This window comes from Vulpes vulpes, chromosome 6, assembly GCF_048418805.1.
Source record: "Vulpes vulpes isolate BD-2025 chromosome 6, VulVul3, whole genome shotgun sequence".
NCBI lineage: Eukaryota > Metazoa > Chordata > Mammalia > Carnivora > Canidae > Vulpes > Vulpes vulpes.
Window position 1 is genome coordinate 89,134,088 of NC_132785.1, and position 24,599 is coordinate 89,158,686.

General features: G+C 40.9%; 1 protein-coding gene across 11 annotated transcripts in view; it reads left to right on the top strand.

Moving 5' to 3' along the window:
- Positions 1–16,258, top strand: part of FRMD6 (FERM domain containing 6) — a 314,363-nt gene extending 298,105 nt beyond the window's left edge. For all 11 annotated transcript variants that reach the window (XM_072761554.1, XM_072761557.1, XM_072761555.1 and 8 more), the window contains 5 exons: positions 1,927–2,101; positions 5,504–5,839; positions 7,336–7,467; positions 11,284–11,375; positions 13,276–16,258. In XM_072761554.1, the coding sequence (XP_072617655.1) occupies positions 1,927–2,101; positions 5,504–5,839; positions 7,336–7,467; positions 11,284–11,375; positions 13,276–13,560 (1,020 nt within the window). In that variant the 3' untranslated portion in view covers positions 13,561–16,258. The remainder of the gene's footprint in view (positions 1–1,926; positions 2,102–5,503; positions 5,840–7,335; positions 7,468–11,283; positions 11,376–13,275) is intronic.
- The last annotated feature ends 8,341 nt before the right edge of the window (positions 16,259–24,599 follow it).

Genomic DNA, 24,599 nt, shown 5'->3' on the forward strand with positions numbered 1-24,599 from the left:
GCCAAATAGCATTTGGGTACTGACTCCACATTGCCCTGTGAAGTCAAAAGACCTGTTCCTGACTTTACATTATTTTAATTACTTGGGCACAGTTCAATCTGATTTCACTTTACTCATACATCGAATGGGGCCTGACCTGCCTCCTCCTCACAGGCCCTTTGTGAAAGGAAAAGGATCTGAGCTATATGAAAATGAGCGAATTATTACCCTAGTTATCCCTGTCATGCCCCAAATTGAGTAGTAATAAAGCACATTTATGGAGTTGAATGTTTTAAGGGTCCTGGACTCAGTGGTTCCTGAATCTAGTTATGCATCAGCCTCATCTGAGGAGTTTGTTTAAGATAAAGATTTCTGGGCCTCATCCTTCTCCCCTAAGAGATTTTTGATCCAGTGGGTGTGGATTGGGGACCAGGTATCTATTTTGGTGAATTTCCCAGATGATCTTCTCTGATCCAGCCCAGTCCTGCCCAAGTCGTATGACCTTGAGCAAGTTACTTAACCTGTGTGCCTTAGTTTCTTTGTTCCCAACTGAGGATAATTGGTTCTTCCCTATAGGCTTCTTGTGAGGATTAAATGAGTTAATACCTGCCTGGTGCTCATTAAGTGGCAGTTATTACCACCCTAACATTGGGATCCACTGGTGGTTCCTTTAAAATGAAAAGTCCAGGGGTGAAAACTCCACCCCTCACTGAAATACACAAAGCCATATTGTTTTTTATTGACTTTGTGTAGTTAGAAAATGCCTCCCTCTTTGCTTTACTTCTCCCCTCTGGCTGAGAATTGTTATGTCTGGAATATTCCTTTTGCAGTCCTGCTGCCCAATTCAGTAACGAAGAGGTGAAGGAATTTATAATATCCCATAACTATCATAAACTTTGCCAAACTCTGACCATCAACGTATGTTAATGAACTTTATGTTAATGGCCTCGGGCTTAATAAATGAGATTCCTTATATCTCTATGATGGAGAAACTTAAAATACTATCTCTTCCTTTCTCTGTCTCATCCCTTGAACTGTCCCTCTAGCTTCCAGCTCTTCTTTCTTTCTTTCTTTCTTTCTTTCTTTCTTTCTTTCTTTCTTTCTTTCTTTCTTTCTTTCTTTCTTTTTCTTTTCTTTCTTTTTCTTCCTTCCTTTCTTCCTTCCTTTCCTTTCCTTTCCTTTCCTTTCCTTTCCTTTCCTTGTCTTTTCTTTCTTGTGCTGTATGTCCATCATGGGGCTTGAACTCACAATCTTGAGATCAAGAGTTGCATACTCTACAGACTGAGTCAGCCAGGTGCCCCCCAGCCTCTCTTTTTTATCCAGCTAAAGAAGTTTTTCCATTTTTTTTTCTTAACCCTATAAACAGGAATTTGAAGTGCTATCCTGCTATCATAACTCCTTATTTCCTCATCAGAGTTTGTCACAAACTATAGTTATTTTTATGTGTTTACTTACCATCTCTATTAGAATATATTTCTATGAAGGTAAGGATCTAGTCTGTCCTATTTACTGTCATTTTCTCAGTGACAAGTACAATGTTTGGTTCAACAAATATTTGAATGCATTATGCTTCTAGAATTTTTCCTCTTGTTTGCTGAATTAGGGTGTTGGAATTTAATTGGAAGATGTTTTCATGGTGGGCCCTTCTCTTCTCCATTGCACAAGTGGCCCAACTAGCCAGAGAAATCAAAGATATTCCTCAACAGTCCTTCTCAGTCAGTGTTTACCAGAAGACCCTGGCTAGATACTTCTCTGAATTTTTGGTAAACTTTGTCCTGTGACATTTTTGAATGGGAAAACAATAATTTAACTCTCAGTGGATTTTTAATGGAGCTTTCTACATTTATTTCTGAATCTGTAGTTTTCTTTATTAGAAAGAAAATGAAAGGGACATTGGCAAATTAGAGACTTCTTTTCCCAAATCCGATTTATGCTTTCACTCCACAGGGTAAGAAATTTGAGATTTTGCCAGATGGCTTGCCCTCAGCCAGGAAGCTCATCTACTACACAGGGTGCCCCATGCGCTCCCGACACCTCCTGCAACTCCTGAGCAATAGCCACCGTCTCTACATGAATCTGCAGCCTGTGTTGCGCCACATCCGGAAGCTGGAGGAAAATGAAGGTATGGGGGTCTTGAGTGAAGAAGAAAATGGTGCCTTTGCCATCTGTGGCCCCTTACCCTAGAGCTGCCATCAGGGGGGCTCTAGAACCCCAAAGAATAGGATCCAAGGGGCAGCCCCTGTGGCTCAGCGGTTTAGCATGCCTTCAGTCCAGGGCATGATCCTGGAGACCCAGGATCGAGTCCCACGTCAGGCTCCCTGCGTGGAGCCTGCTCCTCCCTCTGCCTAGGTCTTTGTCTCTCTCTCTCTCTCTCTCTCTCTCTCATAAATAAAATCTTTAAAAAAAAAAAAAAAAACATGAATCATTTCCACTCTCTGTCACCAAACTACTTCTGTTTTTGGAGAAAATTGGTGTAACCGCCAGGTGTATTGGCTTCCTCTGCTGCCACACTGCCAGTTCTTCCCCATGATGACTCATCAGTGTCATAAATACATCTCTCCAATGCTGACATGAATGTTAGGAGGAATGAAGATGGGACAGAAGCGCCAAGGAGACTTGTAAAAATAGGTAACTTAGGTGTAGAGCCCATCATTTGCCAAATTGGCCATGTTCCTAAATGGCCAGCTTATAGAGCCTTGAAAAGTTTATTTATTCCACAAGCTTTCCCATCAGCATTTTAATAAATTCTTATTTAGATGATGAGGGGAGCCCTTTAGAGCCTGAAAGAACTCTTGAACCTCCCGTATAGGTTCTAAGATAAAATTACAAAGAATTTTCAGTTCTTACAAGGCAGAGTTTTATCTTTTACCATACATAGTACCAAGCGCATTTGGGGGCTTACATGAGGAAGGCAATGAAGGAATGATAACAGGTGTTAATTAGATTTCTTAGTTGGATAAATGTTGATAGAACTGAGAAAAGAGACATCTCTCTTTTTCTTCTAAAGAAAACATACCAGTTTCTTCTACTTAGAGATTCTTCTAGATCTAAAGAAAGCCTGAACTAAGTTTCTCTGGGCCCACCTTAGCCTGACTCCAGTTATCTCATCCACACTTAAGAGCTTCATCATTTTTACAAGAAAGCTCTTTTCCTGGTGTTGGTTTAGCAAAACAAACAAACAAACAAAAAACCCATACAAAAAGAGACTGTATTTTTTTTTAATTTAATTTAAAGTCACCTTATCTGAAAGACTCTTTTAGCACTTTGTGGTAGAAAATGATCATAAGAATTCTTGCATAGCATTAAAAGAGAAGTTTAAAAAATGCTTTTGTCATGAAAAAAGGTTTTATAACCCAGTTTTATTCAACAGTTGGAGCTTATTCTTAGATCATATGTCAAGAGGCTACACTGCATTCTGTTTCAAAATCACATCTGAAAAGCTTTGTGGTCTCTGGGCTTTTACCACCGAGAGAATACAAAGAACACCAACATAGTGACGATCTGTGCTGTTGACACCCTTGATTACTAGGGAGACAAGAGGCTGCATTTTGCAGGTCTTAGAATAAATTTCAGAATTATGTAAATATTTCCTTCAGTTTGTAACTGAGTGGTGTGACACTTCTTAAACGTTTGTACTGGATCTAAGTGATACAGCTGTAAGAAGGGAACTCTGGCCAGCCGCATAACCAACCCAAAGCTGCTCTAACACATTGACAGGAAGTAGATTTACCCTAAGTCCCTATGAGGTAAAGAACAGGTTGGCAGTGCTTGCCTTCTAATATACTAATGAGTATAGAGTAACTGTGACTGACTCTGAACCTGCTGGGAGGTGTTGGGAGTAAAAGGGCTGTTTGTAAAGAGGTAGAAAAACTTTTAAGTTACTAGAGCCATAATTCCCAATTGTTTTAGAACTCCAGCCTCTAAAGAATTTTTTAGAAAACTATTTTCTTTCTGCTTTCCACCTTGCAAATGCCACATGGCTATTATTTTAAAGCAACAGTGAATAGAAATTGTATGAGAATTTTGCAGACTGCTTTAGCTCTCCATCTTCATCTCATCCCCTGTTGCCTTCAGAAAATAAGAATCTTTAAAACCCAGTCTAGCTCTAAAAGATGGATTGTAGATGATGCGCATGAGACTTGTCTCAGCTGTGTTGTGTTAGGCTCTGGTATCTAGCCCCAGTCTGTTTTCTGCATGGCTGTGCATACTTGGCTGTTGTGTTGTAGTCAGATTCCTTAGAATTGATGTGAATGGCTGGAGCACAACAATGTACACAAAACCTTCTGCAAGCGTTTCTGCGTTTTGCTTCCTTGAAAGTGCATCTTCTCTTTCTGCTGATGCTCCTTCCCTCTCTAGGGAGCCTATGGTGATTATACTTCAGAGTTGGATTTAGACATCAGGAGTGCAAGTGTTTTCACTTAACCAAAAAACAAGGCAATTAAATCCATCAATAGGCCCCTGAGAACCCAATTAGTCTACAAATTAGCAATTTCTGAAATAATATCTATTTAACATTCCCCAAATGCATTCTCCATCTTTAACATTGTTCTAATGTGTTATTTCTCATCAGTATTAAGAATATAAAGAATCTAAACTACTTCTCTGTTTTAAAATTCTGATCTGAAACACAGAAATATTATTGTATACCTGTAACTCAGTTGGAATTTGGTGCTTTAATGTAGTGTTTAGTTAAGCATTTGATGAAAGGGACTTTCTAGTATGTCCTTGTGTTAAAGAATGGCCCTGACCTATTAAAGAATAGTTTTATAGTTCAGAGGCCACATAAGTATAAATCATCAACCCAGCAATGATTACTATGTTTTCTAAATAGATGATAAAGCCTCATTAGTGCACCCCAAATGGAGAAAAGGGGCCTTCATTAATTTTTCATTAATGAAAAGCTAAATTTTAGAACTCTCTGAAAGAAATTTGCAGAAGAATAGTTTTATTTTAAATTATATTTAGCAGTCATAACTAAGCTAGTAATGGGCCAAACTGAATAAATAAAATCACTGGCAGTTAGTATAATTATATTTATTAAACAGTCTTATGTAGCAGTACTTCTGAAATTATTTGTGGGGAAGGACCAGATTTTTAAGATTTCTCATCCATTGTGGACTGATCCTTCTGCATACAAAATCACAGTAGTGGCTGTCATGGCAATGTTCAAGTGCTCTAAAGACTTCTAAATATTTATTCTCACATACTGAACCTATGTCACTGTTGGCCAATAGCAATTTGCAGACAAGAGGTGGTCTGGTGATTCTACATGGAAGAGTACTTTTCTATAGTTTTGAAGCTTTAAGACTCTCTGAATAGTTTAAATCCAACCTCAAATCTGTTGTATTGGTTTTTATGCATTTGCAGTCTTAAGTTGAGCTCCTGTCAGAATCATCACTCTCCAGTCCCTGGATTCTGGGTGTGAAAGCACCCTAGTTCTTAGCCCAGTGACTCACTAAAGCTAACCAGCCCTTTCTTCTGTCTGGGTTGAATATAATGATGTGCTGTGCTCCTCACCATGCAGAGAAGAAGCAGTATCGGGAGTCTTACATCAGCGACAGCCTGGACCTTGACGTAGACCAGCTGGAAAAGCGGTCTCGGGCCAGTGGGAGCAGCGCGGGCAGCGTGAAGCACAAGCGCCTGTCCCGTCACTCCACCGCCAGCCACAGCAGTTCCCACACCTCGGGCATTGAGGCGGACACCAAGCCCCGGGACACGGGGCCCGAGGACAGCTACTCTGGCAGCGCCATCCACCGCAAGCTGAAAAGCTGCAGCTCCATGACCAGCCACGGCAGCTCCCACACTTCTGGAGTGGAGAGCAGCGGCAAGGACCGGCTGGAAGAGGACTCGCAGGACGATGGTAACCTGCTCACTGTGGGCTTTCCGAGCAAGCTGCTGTTTCTGTCTCCCCTCCTTCGTCTTGCCTAGTATTTTTTTCAAGTGTCACTTCTGGAGAATTGATGTGCGGAGCATAACTAAGAAGCAATAATGGAGACGAGGAGGGGTCTTGTATCCTCTCCCATGATTTGGTGCTTGTGTGGTGAACAAAGCTTTCTTCTAGTCATGATCCTTTGCCACCCTGGGATTGGGTGTTGGTGGATTCTGAGTCCTAGAGGTTTATGTGAAATGGAGCAGTGGTCAGTCCTGCAGTGCTCACATCTGCGTTTCTGATTCCCAGATTAGATAGGCATTGATGGGGCATCTGGGTGGCGGAGTGGTTGAGCACCTGCCTTTGGCTCAGGGCGTGATCCTAGGGTCCTGGGATTGAGTCCCTCATCAGGCTCCCCTCAGGGAGCTTACTTTTCCTGCCTGTCTCTGTCTCTCTGCGTCTCTCATGAATGAATAGATAAAATCTTTAAAAAAATAAAAATAGTAAATAGATGTTGGTTAGGACAACTGAGCAGATGTAGTGCTAGTGACAGAAATGTCTTAAACTTTTTGCAGGAAAAAAATATTTGAGCTCAGACCATTGCTTATTTTAGTATTTCTTAAACTCCTCCTCTGCACCCGGAACTCTGGGTATATAATAGAAAGTTAGTACCTAGCTGCTTAACTCTGTTGAGATAAAATCAGACCTCTAGCCTGTATCACCAAGCTGAGCATATGTGTATAACCTTTTTACTATTTTTCTGCCTCAAGTGCTATAGCATTCAGGTTTGGGGAAAAAATACTGACTTCATTAAGGAAAACTGCAGCACATTTGTTTGGTTACTATAGAATTCATGTGGATCTCAAATGAAGTCACTTAAATGCCTTGCAGGTAGGCAGCTAAGAGAAATGGGGAGCTTCATGAAATACTCATTGTGCTCTGGCCCTAGGCAAACAGCCCATCAGTCTCAGTTTACCCTTCGTCATCTCAGCAAGGTGGTATAGCTCTTTTCTTCTTTTTTTTTTTTTAAAGATTCTTTATTATTTAAAGAGCAAGAATGTGCGTGAGCACACAGAGTGGAGCAGAGAGAGGGAGAAGCAGACACTGCGTTGAGCGAGGAGCCTGATGCAGGGCTCTGTCTCACAACCCTAAGATCGTGACCTGAACCAAAATCAAGAGTCAGACAGTTAACCAACTGAGCCACCCAGGCACCCCTTTCTCTTTTCTTTTTTCTTAAAGAGTAAAGAATAATCAACAATCAGATTGTGGCATTAGAAGACATGTAACAAACACAACAATCCTGTGAAAAAAGAGAACAAATACATCTAGTGGGAAATTGTCCTAAGAGTTTCCTATTATATAGATTCTCATTAGCAAGTCTGTTTTAAAATAGGGACAATTACATAGCCTCCCTCAAAGTATGGCTATGAATTCTGGTGTCCCTTTCCCTTCATATCCCCAAATGTCTTTTCCTTCTTCTGTTCCAGAAATAGAGATGTTGGTCGATGATCCCAGGGACCTGGAGCAGATGAATGAAGAGTCTCTGGAAGTCAGCCCAGACATGTGCATCTATATCACCGAGGACATGCTCATGTCACGGAAGCTGAATGGACACTCTGGTGAGCTCTTATGGGAAGTTCTTCTCCTTAAGTAATAAACTGCCCCAGCCTGAGAAGCAGGTGCCTCAGAAAATAGAAGGAATGGGGTGGGGCTCTAGGTCATACAGGATTGGAATCAGAACCTTGCCAAGACAGTGCCCCAAACTGCAGGACTGGTATCTTCTGAGGAAGAAAGGGAAAGGCAGGGGAAGAAGCACCTAGGATTGGGAATTAGCCTCTTCTACCCCAAGGTCTGGACAAAGTGGTAAAATACAGTTTTCTCTTGGTTGTTGTTCATTTGTTTTGCTGTTTTAAGCGATAACTAGAGAGTCATATAATACATCTAGAAGGAGCCTCAAAGACCTTTTTTCAGATGAGAAATCCTGTAGATTAGGGGGACAAATATTATGTGGCTAAAAACAGAAGTCTGGTCTCCAGGTTTGTTTTGTACTGTTTTCCCTCACTAGATCATACTAGGTATAGGAGCCCCGAGGAAAACGTGTCAAAAAAGTTTGACATCAAAAGACACTTACTAAATTCCATATCCAATTAGCTCTACTAGAAAACATGCATTCACTGTAACCCTAGTACAGAGTATATAGTATCTATTTCTACCAAATAAAAGATATTACCCTAAAAAAAACCCAACACTATGGATTTTGTTTTTAAGCCTCAGTCACTCCTAATGGCTTTTGTCACATTTTATGGATTGGTCTCCATTTGATATAAAAACATATCTTAGGAATCAGTGCTGTCGCGCTGCTGTTGACATGGTGCGGGTGCTTATTATTCAGCCATGTTGAGCTTTAAGTGAAAGAGTGTATTTACAACCAGGATGACCTGCAATCACTCTGTCAAGATCCACAGTCCCTGATAGTGAGCCTCACCCATGCAACAGGTGCTAGGAATCAGAGATGAATAGGGCCAATACTCCTGGTCCTCTCATCCGGGCATTTAATCTGTAAAAGCATGAGGCTCTCTTTATTGCAGAATTTCATTTGCTAACCTAGCAGAACCACGGCCTCCAGATGCTCTGCCAGGAATAGACCTGCCAGTGGTTACAGAGAATCACTCTGCTTACTCAACACAGATTCATCTGGCAGGTTGCTCTGATCATGCTTAACATTCTCATACCAAACTCTGCTCTTTTTTTTTTTTTTTTCTCATTTGCTCTATAACATAGACGTTTTTCCTTATAAATACATTTTAATATATATTAAATATAAACCAATTATATGCACATTATAGATGGGTAGAGATCTTGCTTTCACTATGTACATGTGTATTTTTGTGGAAATAAAACTGTCTAAACAGTACACACCAAAGTGTCTGTGGGAAAAAGGAGATGTAAAGGAAAGCAGACTTGTGCTTTTTATTTTTATATATTCCTACATTTAAGTTTTCTAAGATTTTGTAATTTTAAATAGAAATAAAATATAAATAGAGTAGCTGCTGAAAAAGGTTTATATACAAAAACGTTTCTTGATATGTTATTTATAATAGCAAAAAAAAAGGAAAAAGGACCTAAACAGTTAACAATGAGAGGTTGTATATTCTATCCAAACAGTGAGATATTGTACAACCATTAAGTAATAGGATCTTCAAAGAATATATAATAATAGGAGAAAGGCAAGAAAAACAGCACCAATTGTATAATAGGATGATCTCAAATTTAAAAATGTATATGTATACAAAAAATAGATAAAAGTATTAACAGCCTTTTCTCTAGATGATGGGGTTATCGATGGTCTTGTTTTCTTTCTTGCATCATCCTACTTTTCCAAATTCTCTACACTTTGAGCATTAAATATTGTTTTAAAATATGGAGCTGAGGGATCCCTGGATGGCTCAGAAGTTGAGTATCTGCCTTCGGCCCAAGGCATGATCCTGGGGTCCAGGGATGGAGTCCCACGTCGGGCTCCTTGAATGGAGCCTGCTTCTCCCTCTGCCTATGTCTCTCCCTCTCTCTCTCTCTCTCTCTCTCTGGCTCTCATTAATAAATAATTAAAATCTTTGAAAAATAAAATAATAAAATAAATAAAATATGGAGCTGAGATTGAGTAGTGATGGAAGTTTGATAGATGTTGGTTTAGTATTCCAACCACCTGACTTGATGCAGATCTAGCTAATGCAAAGTCTGGGTTTGGGAGCAGATTCTTTACAGGCATAGTGGCCAAGAGCACATTTATCAGGAAATCCAGAAGGACCTGTCCCAATTGCCAACCAAGTACACTAGTCCACATCTTTCTCTGATGATTTGTTAAAAGTTTAAAGCTTTTTAAAAGATAAGGATATTCTAGAGAAAGACCCTCCCCCACTAAAGCAATCTGTACACCCCCAAAACATGAGTATATCCACCTGAGAGTTTTTAAACTGTCTACATGTAAACTGAGAATGTCTTCCTTTCATGTTTCAACTGAACTAATTATCAAACACTTAATATGCAAGGCATATACTAGTCACTGACTTATTGAGTCATTTCTAAAGAATTAAGGGATAGGGACGCCTGGGTGGCTCAGTGGTTGAGCATCTGCCTTCAGCTCAGGGCATGATCCCGGAGTCCCCGGATCGAGTTGCCACATTGGGCTTCCTGCAGGGAGCTTGCTTCTTTCTCTGCCTATGTCTCTGCCTCTCTATCTGTGTCTCTCATGAATAAATAAATAAAATCTTAAAAGTAAATAGTTAAGGGATAGAACACAAAAGACCATTTCTGAGGTTATTAGCAGTAGCTAAATAAAAATCACATTACTCAAGGTTCTTTTTTTTTATAAGGTGAAAACATACTTTCCCTAAGAAGAAGATCCTTAAGAAACCATTTGGCCTTAAGGATCCGGGGTTTGACTGAGTTGCTTCATCTATGCACGAGAAAAACATCAGTGATCATATTCACTTCCCATCTCTAGTTCTTGTTAGTTTTATCTTTTGAAACATTTTTTTCTGGTGCTTTACTCACTTGCCAAGCCACAAAGGGAAGTTTCAGCCCTGGATTTCTGTTTCCAAAATATTAGCAGATTACCCCTGAGCGCTGAGGTAATTAGGGGATCCTGTTGGTCTTGAAGATCCAGAACTGAATGTTCAGGGGGGCCTCCCATTTGTGGTCTCTCCCCTGTAGGATCTGCTGCAGGAGGCAAGTGCCACAGGGTCCCCATCAGCCCGAGGAGCTCCTGGGAGCTGAGTGTGTCCCATCTGCAGACCTCGCACCTTGGCTTGCCCTTTCCGTGCATTTGCTTTTCAGTCATCATTAAACTCTTTTGGATAGATGCTGCTGTCAGCCCCACTATATAGGAGGAGACTGAGACACAGGGAGCCTAAGTCCCTGACCAGCATCCACAGCTAATTATTTGTCCGGAGCCAGTGCCATCCCAGATCCGCATGACTCTGGAAGTCAAAGCCTCACACTAAATCACTGCATATCTAAGGGGAACCAAGCCTAGAAGGCCATGTCATAGTTCAGCAGGGGTTAAGTTCAGACTTCATGCTCTGTGGAGTGGTGGGAACCTTAGGAGATAAACCGCTTTACACCTACAGTCTTTTTGTTACTACCCTCATAAATAGATTAATTAGAAGTTGTCATTTACTTTAGAAAATTCAGGTCCTAAGCTCCTTCCTGTACTCTAACCCCACATTTATCCCTGTTGTCCCTATTTACTGTAAGACAAGAGACAGTATATATTCCATTCTGGTTGTCTCCTATGGAAGAATAGCAGATTTTTCAGTAATGGTTAATATTTGACCTTTCAGTCGTGGTGGTAGTATATGCCAGGCATGTGGCAAGAAGTATGAATAATAAGAAGTCTTCATTGTTGGGTTGTTTTTTTTCCCCATGTTTTACTTTAGGGTTGATTGTGAAAGAAATCGGTTCTTCCACCTCCAGCTCCTCAGAAACAGTTGTCAAGCTTCGCGGCCAGAGTACTGACTCTCTTCCACAGGTACAGAAGGAATTGGAAATTTTAAATTGGATACTGAAGTTATAGAAAACTTTAAAAAGGAACTTACATTTATATAAATGAGCAAAAATTAAAAACCCTTAAGGCAGTGCTTCTCACTAGTTACATTCTAGTTTTGTTCTGAATATATATATCCACTTTATTTGCTAGTTCCATGCATCTTTAAGTTGATTTTTTTTTTTAGATAAATTATGTACTTTGTTTCATACTTTTTTATAGTAGGGAAGTGTCTATATTTCAGACTTCAGGTGCTGTGTGTGTGTGTGTGTGTGTGTGTGTGTTGACCTTAACAACTGGGAGGATAATTTTTTTGTCAGGTTTGTTATGGTAGAAATGAAACATACTTTCAAAGTATGCTGATTGAGACTGTTTGGTAACTTGTGATCACTGGCTAGACTATTAAAATACCAAAATGTAAAATACTGTGAAACTCATAGTTGCAGCATCTGGGTTTATTATATAACTGATATTCACCTCTGTTTCCTGAGCATTCACCTTCTCTCTCCACTTTTGCCTCTCTTTCTTGGAGCATCTCTGTCTTTTTTGTTTTTTTGCCTTCTGTGTGTGCCTCTCTCCTCCCTTTTTTCCTGTCTCATTTAAGTAGTATTAATGTGCACATGATATTTTATTAAATATTTTTTTGAATACTCCAATTAATAATTTCTAAAGCAGTATGTGTAGCATGATGATTACGAGCTTCAGGGTCACACTGCCTAGGTTTGCCCTCTAGTTCTGACACCCGGTGTTAGATCTTACTGTATATAAATGTTTGTGGGGCGCAGCTAAGGACTGGGTTCTGCACCTCCAAGATGGGAAGCACATTTGTGGGCCTGCCGTGTGGATTTGTGATGCGGCCCTAGTGCATTCTGCGTGGGAGATCCCAATGGCACCTGGGAAGCCTGCATGAGTACAGGGGATCAGTATCTTCAGAGAGTGCTCAGATGTGGTATTTCCTAATAAAATGTTTTTGGGCTCAGACCCCATTCTCTCCTCCTGGCACTTCTGCCTTTAAGCAGAAAGCGATAACTTATTCTGACAAGGTTGGCTTTTATGATGTTTGGCAGCCAGAGTTGAGTTCCCTTAAATAACCCATGAAGTATCTTTCATTCATGTAATTATCTGAACCATTTTTTAACTTATTTATATTTTCAGCTAATACCACTTCTTGGGGTAATGAGTTCTACAAGTCTGCTGCCTACTGTATGAAGTATTTGGGAGAATACTGCTTACAGTGTTTGGGACCTGCCTCTCACCTCCCAGCCTTTTCTGTACTATGTATTAGTATTTTATCCAAGAACTCTAGCTTTTTAAAAAAAAAAAAAACAAAAAAAACAATTCTTCAAATTGTGTTTCTTGAATGGTTCACTTCCCCACATCTTATTAAAATGATAACGGACCTCAGCATGAGAGTATTGCCATGCTGAATGTCATATTCTAATGAAAAAAAAAATTAGACCCCATCTTAACCTATCCAGCCCTATTTTAAGACAATTTCTTGACTTCTGAAATGCTAGAGACAGTTGGGTTCCTATTGCATTTACCTCCTTTGCCTTAGATTACTCATCTGTAAAATGGGGAAAATAATGCCACTGTCATCTTAGACCTGACAGGAAGATTGAACCATTAGGGCCTTACACATGATAGGGGGTCAGTAAATGCTAGCCAGTGTTGCTCATGGTGGTGGTGATGGTGGTTGTGTTGACATATTCCCCACAGGGCCTCAGAGGCCCAGAAACCTCCAATTGGAAATTAGTTTCCAACATATAAGGATTCCATAACCTTTTATGATTTTGCGGCTTCTCTCTTTACAAGGGCAAATATTGCTAACCTTTCAGTTTAGTCTATACTCTTAAAGTTGTTTTAACCTTTCCTTATTTTGCAGACTATATGTCGGAAACCAAAGACCTCCACCGATCGACATAGCTTGAGCCTTGATGATATCAGACTTTACCAGAAAGACTTCTTGCGCATTGCAGGTCTATGTCAAGACACTGCTCAGAGTTACACCTTTGGGTGTGGCCACGAACTGGATGAAGAAGGCCTCTACTGCAACAGCTGCTTGGCTCAGCAGTGTGTCAACATCCAAGATGCTTTTCCAGTCAAAAGAACCAGCAAGTACTTTTCTCTGGATCTCACACATGATGAAGTTCCAGAGTTTGTTGTATAAAGTACATCTGCGTGCGGCTAGCTGTACAGGCCGGCTGCTGTTTGCTGGAGGCTGAAAAGCCATGGGTTCTTTCCTTAATTATTGTGCCATATTTTCTTCACCCCAAAACATAGCTCTTTCTTGATGATGTTGGCAATGGAAATAGAAGCCTTGGGACAACTGCACTTTAAGTATTACACAGAGATAAAAGAACTACAGAGAATGGACAGCAAGACAAGTGCCCGGAAGTTCATGATCCTTTGGAAGGAAATGTGCTTTACTAGTTACCAAGCCTTCAGAACATTGAATTGTGGTGTGTCTGTTCCTTGTTTTGTTTTTTAGTTTGATTACACGACATCACATTTTTTTTATCATGTGAAAGATGTTGTTAGGTTTATTTGTTTGCTTGTAAATTTTTTGTGGTCACTCCCTCATGCATGTGGCTTGAGGGAGGAGAAGAAAAGAGAGTCTCTCCTTTCAATGGAGAGACCATTGCCTAGTACATAGCCATTGCTGCCTCACTGGGGCTGTCCCAAAGTGAACACTAATGAAGTGGTCAAAATCCTGTAGTTCTAGCAAGCCAAAGATACGTACATAACAGAAGCGCAGCCCAGGGTCAAGAAGATGCAAATGAAGCAATAACCAGAAAGTTCTGCGTGCTATGATGCCTTGTGACTCCTTCATGCCTGGTCAGTGCCATGTCCTCTTCCCGCCCTTCCTGACAGCTTTGGGACTCATCTGAGCTTCTCATCCAAGTAACTGATCAGTTGTGTTCATGTCATCATGCATTTTGTGGAGTTTACAAAACCAGTTTGTTAAAGCTATGGAAAGGTCTTAGAAAATGTTTGTGCTTGGTGTTTTGCTTTGTTTTTAATCAAGAACAAATTACGGTAAGGCTGGCTTCTGCTTAACCAAAATACCCTAACTGTACGTATATGTTATACATATATAAATACCCGAGACTGCGTGTGTTTATATGTGTTTAAAGCTTACTAACTCTTCATCTTGGCTCCATGACTATTTTGTGTACGTGGTCTGTCTTGTTTACTATGGACGATGTGTCACTGAATGAATGATACCTACAGACAATCAGTTAATATATGTAGAGTTAAGAATGACTGTTTTCTCATATGTCTTTTGCCATGATTCTCAACCCTGGTTGCACAATAGAATTATTTGGGGAGCTTTAAAAACAATAACAATGTCTGGATCCCACTTCAGACCAATAAAATCAGTCTGTTGCAGTGAGGTCCAGGTGGAGTTGCCTTTTCCTTTAAAACTCTCCAGATGGAGCTAATATGCAACGGGGTTTAATACCACTGCTCCAGAGGGTATCTTTTTGTCAATTTTGAAGTTAAAGTATACAAAAAAATGTTAGTGTTTGAGAGGGGGCCATTTTTAAGACAGTTACTGCCATTGCTGATAGTATATATATATGAAACCAAGTCAGGAGAGTGAATTTATTAACCTTTAGCTGTACAGTAACGATGCTGTTCGCACTTCAGGAGAGAACTTCAGCACAATGTCTTTCTATGAGATGTTTGTAATGATTTCATATTTTACAACATTTGTTTACCATATTTTGATATACCATTTTTTCTATCTGCCAGGTTTTCTTAAAAAGAAACTATATATTATTTTCTAAAGAAACAGTCATATTTTTATACAAAATTAAGTTTTCAGGTAACAAAGAAATAGATTTAAGGTACAACAGAACAAGCAGTGTTCCCGTGGGTGGGAATCAGTATTCTAAACACATGGAGAACAGCCCCACCTGGGCTGCCTCGGCACGCCCGTTTGCAGATGTAGCAGGGCAGTGTGTACACTACAAGCCCGGTCAGATCAGCTTAACCCCACACTTAGAAAGGAACAAAAGTTACGTAGAGTTCTGTAGTCATGAAATTATTTTGCTTTTATCAAAAGTTTTAAAAGAACCAAAGTTTCAGATGTCAGAATGTACAAAAGTATCTCTCAGTCTTATGTATGAAAAGGTAGAAGGATCATCTAATGACTGCTTCACTTATAAGTAAGTCGTTAAATAATCAACATTTCATATAGATGCTTCGGAGACAAATCCTGGGAAGTTTAACTCTAAAGAGCCCAGACCATAATGCAGTGCATTTCTTTAGCTCTTAGCGTTTCCGGCAAACATCCAGACAAAAGCATATTTAATTTAATTAAGTATATAGTGCTTTATTTTCTCTGTACTTCAGCCAGAATCAGGTCTTCAGGGTTTTACCAGCATTGTTGGTGGTTTTGCACACCCTCTTAATAATTGGATTTATGGATAGTCTTGTGGGTTTTCAAAAATGAAACATGCTAAGGAACATTTTTGCTTTTTGATCCTCTGTTTGCAGCAGAATTATATATATGTATATGAAAATCATTTTGGCTATCTGCATTTTGTATTTGGAAATTGTTTTAAACAATAAAAAAGGAAAAGAAACATATGAAGCTGTAATTTATTCTGCATTTGTTAATATCGTTGCTAGTCGGTATACCAGTTTGGTATATATTGCCTCTATACATCTACATTTGTATTTGCAACAATGAGCTTTATATCTACATAAACTGTAAATAATCCTTTCTGTGAAAGGATCATCATATCAGGATGATACCAAAAGTGTGTAAAAGAAAACTGTTATTTTGTAATGATTTCTTATAGGCATTTCATGTTAAGATTAGCAGTCAATAAAGTTACTTTTTATTTGTCTTTAAAGTGCCTTTTTCTTTTTTTATTAGAGTTCTCAGTTAAGCAAGAGGCATTAAAGAGTGAATGTTTTCTTTGTGTTCTTCCTTCACATAGTATAGCACCTGGAGGGGCAAGCTAAGGTCCTGCGTGGGAGAGCTCTGAGCTGGACCACCCCCTCGGCTGCTGTGATGGCTCAAGAGGACTGTGGCTGAGCCCTGCCGAGTGCTGTCCCCTTCCCACGTGGGTTAGGACTTCCTCTATTAACTCCTTCAATCCTCATACTTGCAAAAGGCAGGTACTATTCTGATTCTCAAGTTAGAGATGAAGGAACTGAGGCTCCAAGAGGCTGTGGCAGCCAGGCACCATGCAGGCCCAAGCTGAGGGGCTGAAAGGGTGCAGGAAAATAGAATATGTTTCACTTTTTAAGTTAAAATAACCACCTTAATTTTTCCCTCAAAATCATCATCTTTGGGGTGTTAAATTTTCATTTTTAAAAAGTAAGTGATTACATTTAAAAACATGCAATCCTCAGGCTGAATGTGAGGGCAGTGGTGGCATCAAGAACGGAGCCTGGAACTTTGCTTCCAGTCAGGAGCCGGGAGTCTAAGAAGCCTGTCTGGCCTTGTGAAAGGATGAACATCAGCTTCTCTTTTTTTTGTTTTTGTTTTTGTTTGTGTGTGTGTGTGTGTGTGTGTGTGTGTGTGTGTGTGTGTGTGTCTTTGATGAGATTAATAATTCAAAGGGCTATTTGGGGGATGCCTGGGTGGCTCAGTGGTTGAGCGTCTGCCTTTGGCTCAGGGAGTGATCCGAGAGTCCTGGGATGGAGTCCTCCCCTGTGGGGAGCCTACTTCTCCCTCTGCCTATGTCTCTTCCTCTCTCTATTTCTCATGAATAAATAAATAAAATCTTAAAAAGGGGGGGGGGGGCGCTATTTGGGGGATTAACTAATAGTTATGCCCCTGATGACAAAGGTGAGAGAAAGGAGGGTTTTCAAATCTTCTAACCAACAGTTACTTTGTACAGAAGTGTTCCTCATGAATTTTGCAGCATATCTGGTAAAATTGTGAGTCAACTTTCTGGTCATCTGCTATGTATCTGACACAACACATGTCACATCTAATCTTCACATCCCTTCAGAGAGTCAACTCATTTCACAGCTGAGGAAACACTCAGACTTCCCCCAAGATCCTGCAGCTCGTAAGCTTAGAGCAGGGTTTTAAACCCAAATCTGCTCCAAAAGCTTTGCCTTTTCTACCACATATACCATGTTACCCACTGCACTTAAGAGAATGTTCCATCTAATGCGGAAGACACATGTAGGATTTTGATAGTGTGAGAAATGAAATTTGCACACTTTTTTGGAACACCTCTACACCAGACCTGTAGAAGGATTATTTGGGTATTGCTCTGGCACAGAAGCAATGACGACCCTGGGGGGGTAGGTAGGGAATGGGAGGTGGGAAGAACGAAGGTTTTACTCAGAAGAAGAGCCTTAAAAAAAAAAAAAAAAAAGAAGAGCCTTGAAGGGGGACTTAAGGCAGATTGGGGTGAGGTACACACTGTCCCCATGAAGATGAAAAGCCAGAGATGACAGTGCTCATTCAGGGGCCTTTAGGCTTAAGTAAGGATTTTCTCCAGACTAGTCGATTTTCTCCAGACTAGTCGTGAAAGTGCCCAGAGGGGAACTTCGGTGTTTTTTTTCTAGACAGGGAGCCACTGAAGGGGACTATAAAAGGAGTCATGTTTGGGAGACATTATTTGAGAGGAATAATGGGATCTGTGCTACAAGAAGGTAGGGAGAAGAGAGCGGGACTGGGGAAATGACCTGAACAAAAATGTGGCAGCAGGGAGAAGAAAATTCAAAAGTTAGGAAGCTATGCCTCTCTCTTCCCCTCTCACTCTCTCCTCCCTGTCTCTCTCTTTCTCTCTTACACACAATCATCTTCTAAGCTAACTCCTAGAGAAATAGGTAAGTTTTCCATGCTTGGCAATATCCTTGGGAAAACAAAAAGTTCACCATTGCTTTATAGAATGAATTAAAATCTACTCTGCATGAATGCTTTGAATGTTAAAAATTGGCACAATGGCCACAATCACTCTAATCTATGGAAAGTGCCTTTCAAGCTGGGCTGCACATAAGAATGACCTGCAGTATTTAAAACAGCAATGCCCATGGCCCAGACCAGAGCTTCTGATTTATTTGGTCCAGGTGGGCATGGTACTACTAAAAGTTTGGCCAGTAATGCTAACTAGTGTGTATCCAGGGTGTAGATCCATTGTTCTATAGGTGAACCCAAGCAATGTAGACCAGCTGGGTGACTTGCTCCTGAGCTGGAGTGATCCACACCTGGACTGAGTTGCATCTCCAGTGTTGCATTTTGTGGGAATGATGTTGTTTTCTTTTCACCAATAAAGGGGTCAGAGAATGGACCAACATTCAAGTGAGGCACTGAATTCACCATTTCAGGAAGTCTGAATACACGCACATTCTAGAAAGCTGGGTGGTATATACACATAATTGTTTTGCTAAGCATGAAAGTGGAGGTTATGTGAGTACAGTAAAATACTTTAACATCTCTTCCCTGTCACTTTTATTTGCTTCGTCAATTCTCTGATGCTTTATATAAGTTGATCCCTACAGAGAATAATGAATAAAAGTAAGCTAAATTCCACCTAGCCCTTTGATTCTTAGACATTTATATGAGTTAATGGTGGAGGCTGACCTCTGAAAAGTCCTACTCAGATGCAATGAGACATTATGGGTGATGGAGTTATATACTCTCAAGGGATTAATCGAAGATCTATAAACAGGGCACGGCTATAATTAGCCAACTCATTACTTAGGATGGGTGTTTACCCATCTGGTATCAACTGTAGTCAGTTAAGGTCTCCTCATTTTATTACTGTCATTATGGCAAGAGATGGATTTCATAAAAACAGTTCCCAACTTAGAAAGGAATTATGTTCCAAGTTTGCTTCTAAATTCGTTGCTTGATGTTTACAACACAATATCCCCAACTTCCCTCACTAGCCCACAAATGCCTGTTTATCCCAGAGATATTATTAGAGATGATTTTTTTCTGTGCATTACTAACCATCAATAAAGAGGCCCAGAGTATAACTAAGGTAGATGGAGTGACCCCACAATCATACAGAAGATAGCACCCCCAGCAGACCAATAATTCAGTCCTTAGGTGTTATCCACACCCAACTGTAGAAATAAGTAGAAAAAAAGCAGGGCACCTGCATGGCTCAGTCCATTAGGGGTCTGAGTCTTGATTTCAGCTCAGGTCTTGATCTCAGGGTCGTGAGTTTAAGCCCCATATTGGGCTCCATGCTGGGTGTGGAGCCTACTTAAAAAAATAAAAGAGAGAAAAGCTTCAAGCATCCATGCCAAATGCAGCAGCTTTAAGTCAGTTTCTACCCTAGTGTCCCATGAGGGGTGCTTCTAGGGTTTTCCCAACCACACACCAGGCCTCAGTCCAGAGCTGCTCAACCCTGCTCAGCCATCATGAAAGAGTCAGCTGGAACTAAGCCAGCCCCAGAGGTCAAGTCACAGGCCCTCTTCTGACCTACAGATTGAAGGAAGAGAATAGGTCTAGCAGCTACTTAAAAAAGCAGAAGCCCCAGGGTCTTATTTAGACTCCATCCCTCTATTGCTACAGGATATAAATAAGATGCTAAGAAAGAAGAGAAGGAGCCTCTACAGAGGCCTTAAATGCAACAGCAAAGTGAATGTAGAAGACCACAAAAACCACTGGAGAAATTAAAAGAAGGCCTAAATTAATACCCCATATTCCTTAAAGGAAAGACTCAATAATGTAAGATCAATTTTCCCCATCAATTTCAATCAAAATCCCAACAGTGAAACATTTCAACCATGATGGAGTGATAGAATCAGTTTTACCCTCTCACTTTCAACAACTTTTAAAGAAGAAAAAATAGGGATGTCTGGGTGGCTCGGTAGTTGAGCATCTGCCTTTGGCTCAGGTCGTGATCCTGGGGTCCTGGGATGGAGTCCCGCATCCTGCTCCCCATGGGGAGCCTGCTTCTCCCTCTGCCTATGTCTCTGCCTCTCTCTGTGTCTCTCATGAATAAATAAAATCTTTTTAAAATAATAAAAATAAAGAAAAAATAGGTCTAAAAAATGTTCTTAAAAACCTTCAGCAATAGATAGTGCAGTAGAGTGAGCCTTAGAGGAGAAAACCAAACAAGGTGAGCCTTGTCAAGGTCTCAGTTTACTGCCTAGAGTTTCCAGGCCACTGAGGGAGGAGGGACCCAAGCAGGTGCCAGAGGGCTCCCAGAATTGAGAAAGCAGATGGTTACCTGGGGAAGCCAGGGGGGAGAGCAGGATGGAAGAAGCAGGAGAGGGAGAGCACTGGAGAGCACGCTCTGGAGGCCTGAGTGTCCCCATCTAGGGCTGAGCACTCAGTACACAGATGGCTCCTTTGTTTACCTGCCTATCATCTGGGCCGCCTCCCAGCTACAAGGGTGGAGAGCCATAGGGCCTGCAGGGCCTAACATATTCATTACTTGGCCCTTTATAGAAAGAAATTGCCAATTCTTCATCACTATCACTAATGACAGGAATTCTCTGGAGTTGTTTGCATCTGGAAAATATGTTCTAACTGGGTCTGTATTTCAAAACATTCTAGGCTCTTCCTTGTAAACGAGTGTCTTCCATGATTTCTGCATTTAATTGATCACTGATATGATTGGGTTTAAATGTACCAACGTTCCATTTGTTTTTACTTGTCCTCTTCTTTGTTGCTTTTTTCCTCTTTCCCTTCTTTGGGCTTCATGATTTTTATTTCACTTTCTCTCTTTTGCCTCTTAGTTATGCTTACTTAGAGTGGTTGCCTTAAAGTTTATAGTACACATCTTTAAACTATCAGAATCCACCTGCAAATCATATTACACCACTTCAAATATAGTATAAATTTACTACAAATATAGTATAAGAAACTTGTATTTTCCTTTCCCGGTCTTTTTGGGGTTGTGGTACCTTTGACTTTTTAACATGTTATAAACTTCATAACACATTGTTTTCATTTTTGCTTTTTAAATGGTCAGTTATTTTTAAAAAGAGATTTAAAATATGAGAAAAATGTGTTTTATATTTACCCACGTATTTACCATATCTGGGACTCTTCGTTCTTTTTGCAAATCAAGTCTTTCGTCTGCAGTTTTCTTTTTGCCTGAAAGATTTCCATTGACATTTCCTATACAGATCTACTGGTGTTGAATTCTTTCAGTTTTTGTAGGCCTAAAAAAGTTTTTATTTCATTTTTGTTTTTTGAAAGAGATCTTTGTTGGGTATAGTACTGAACAGCACTTTTCTTTCCAATATTTAAAAGACTTGCTTTTAAAGCTCTATTGGGACCAGAGAACCTTTAGTCTTAGAAGAGAGAGAGAGAGTGAATGTGTGTACCAAGCGGTATTTTATCTTCCATAATAGGAAACTGACGGATAAGATTCCAAACTGAAAAAGCAGTACACACATATTATGAGAATGTTGCTTGAAAATATGGAGGTTAATACTTCTAGAACCACCTTAAGAACTGGAAGTGTTAGCATCTGGGGAGGGAAGAGGAAGCTGCTATTTTTGTTAGAGGCATTATAAACATATTACTTTAAAAATTTAAAATTCTTTTTAAGAAAAGAAAACTAATCTCAGTCCCTAGCACAGAACCCTGGGTTCCAGAGACCATAAAGAGAAAAGGAGTAGGGAGTCAGTCTTCGTTTTGAGGAGTGGGCTCCTAAGTTTGTCTCCCGTGAAGGATGAACAGCGTATGGGCACAAGCCCAGGAGGTAGAAGGGAAGAGGCAGGCTGCTTTCCTTTGGGCTTGGACTCTTCCTGACAATGCCTGCAGGCTTTTCTGGGAGGTGTTGGGCTATTAAATGCCAAAGACTTTGGGCCGCCACATGGGAGTTGTTTGTAGTGAAAGCACCAGAAGGCGAGATGAATCTCCCTTTCTCCTTGCACTTGGGGACATGTGGGGTTGATGCCCAGTGAAAGTGATCTGGCTCCCGTTTCCTTGGTGAGAACAGCCAGCAGATGTGTGTCTGGTAACTCAAAGCCTTTATTGAACCGGCCCAAGTCAATTGCTCCACCTGGCGTGGGGTTGGGGCTGACTCAGGTTTCAGCCCCCTGGCCTCAGGGGGGCTAAGACAAAAAGTGGGGCTGAAGATGGAACTCGAGGCCTTAGATGCGGAGGGAGTGGGTGGAGACACAGAGGATGTCAGGGTGGGAGACTGTTGACCAGTCTATGCCCTAGATCAAGTGTTCACAAACCCTAATTATTCTCAGAAGCTCCAAAGAAGCTTTTTTTTTTTAATTTTTAAGAAAAATTTATATATTTATTCATGAGAGACACACAGAAAGAGGCAGAGACATAGACAAAGGGAGAAACAGACTCTATATGAAGAGCCCGATGTGGGACTCAATCCTGGGAATCCCGGATCACACCCTGAGCCAAAGGCACCACTGAGCCACCCAGGCATCCCCAAATAAGTTAAAAAAAAAAAAAAGATTAATTTCCAGGCCTCGCAGTACACCAGCCCATCAGAAACTGTAGGGGAACCACCCAGGATTCTGCTGTGCCCACTCATTCCTCTACCGCACCCCAGAAGCCCTGCTCCTCCAGGCCCAGACCACTCCAGACCGCTCCTGTCGATGGCCCCAGGGCAGTCCTCTCTTACTTCATTTTTTAAAATATTTTTATTATTCTTTTTATTGGAGTTCAATTTGCTAACATATAGCATAACACCCAGTGCTCATTCCATCAAGTGCCCCCCTCAGTGCCCATCACCCAGTCACCCCCACCCCCCGCCCATCTCCCTTTCTACCACCCCTCGCTAGTTTCCCAGAGTTAGGAGTCTCTCGTGTTCTGTCTCCCTTTCTGATATTTCCCACTCATTTTTTCTCCTTTCCCCTTTATTCCCTTGCACTACTTTTTATATTCCCCAAATGAATGAGACCATATAATGTTTGTCCTTATGCTGAGTGAAATAAGTCAATCCTCTCCTACTTCAGCTTTCTCTTCTTCCTTCTTTACTAGCAATTCAGATGCAGTAGGAATTTTCTGAAATCCAGGGGTAAAAATCTGCAGGGAGTCAACAGCGTCTGTCAGTTACAAATTCATGCTATAGGAGAAGCAGGGGCTTCCTGCGAAGAGTGAGAGCAAAGTTCTCCTATAGATTGTTGCCACTTTTATCTCATCATTTATCTTCAGTGAGAAACTCAGAAAGGCCAACTGATGGGGTTCAAAGACAAACCGTTCTTTCCCCTTCAGCCTCCAAGGTCTGAGAACTGTGGACAGGCCAGGCCATTGTGCTTTTGTTCAGCACCAATAGATGGCACCCAAAATGACAATGCCAGAATGGGTTGGATTCAGTTATGCGAGCTATGAGCTCTACTTTAGGAACCTGTTTCTTCTTCTTACCCAGCATCTCTGCCACATTATCCTACTTATTTCTTTAATAGCACTGGTCACAATCTCCAACTCTCTGATTCACTAATTCATTCTCTCATTCATTAATTCATGCTCTCATTTCCTGCCTCCTACACCATAATAGCAGCACTATGAGGGTGACAGCATTGTGAATCCAGCTTACTCCTCCCACAGCACTTAGAGCAGATTCTTGGCACAGAAGGTACTCTATGAATTTGACTTGAATGAATGAAGTCACATTCGATTATGAGAAGAAGAAACCTTTCTCAGTTCTAAAACACATTTTTATTGATTTGAACTGGGCTGCATCTTACAACAGATGAGCATATTTGGTGCTGTATTTCACTCCCACTTCTCCCTGAAAAGCTGTTAGTACATTGGGGTGCTCATGGAGTAAATTGTGTCTTAGCACCAAGGAGGGACAACAAACATGATTCTGAGCAGAGCTTTGCTGCCTGTATCCAGGATGCTTTTGCTGAGCAATGAGAAGGAAGGAGGCACATCAAAGGGGATGGAATAAGGAAACCAGTGCCCAGAAATGATTAGAAGGAACAGAGAGGCATGAAGGACATCAGGAGAAGGCAGGGCCAGCCCCAACGGTCTTCATCTGGGACCAGGGAGTAAGAATTTTCCTTCATCCCAATCTTAGATGCTTATTCAAGTGGCCAGGGGCCATAGATATGATGCCTCATCCCATTGGCATGCTTAAGTCCTGGTCAAGGCACAAAGCCAAATCCCGCCACTTAGGGATGGCCCTGGTTTGAACTGCTTAAAGCATTGTCTAAGTGTGTTCCTGCACCACCTGCCATAGAACCTTTAAGGAGTTTGCATAAAATGCAGATTCGTCGTCCCAAACCCTCCACCAGAGAAGAGAGTCTGCCTCCAGAATCAGGACCCAGAATAAGCGCCTCCTC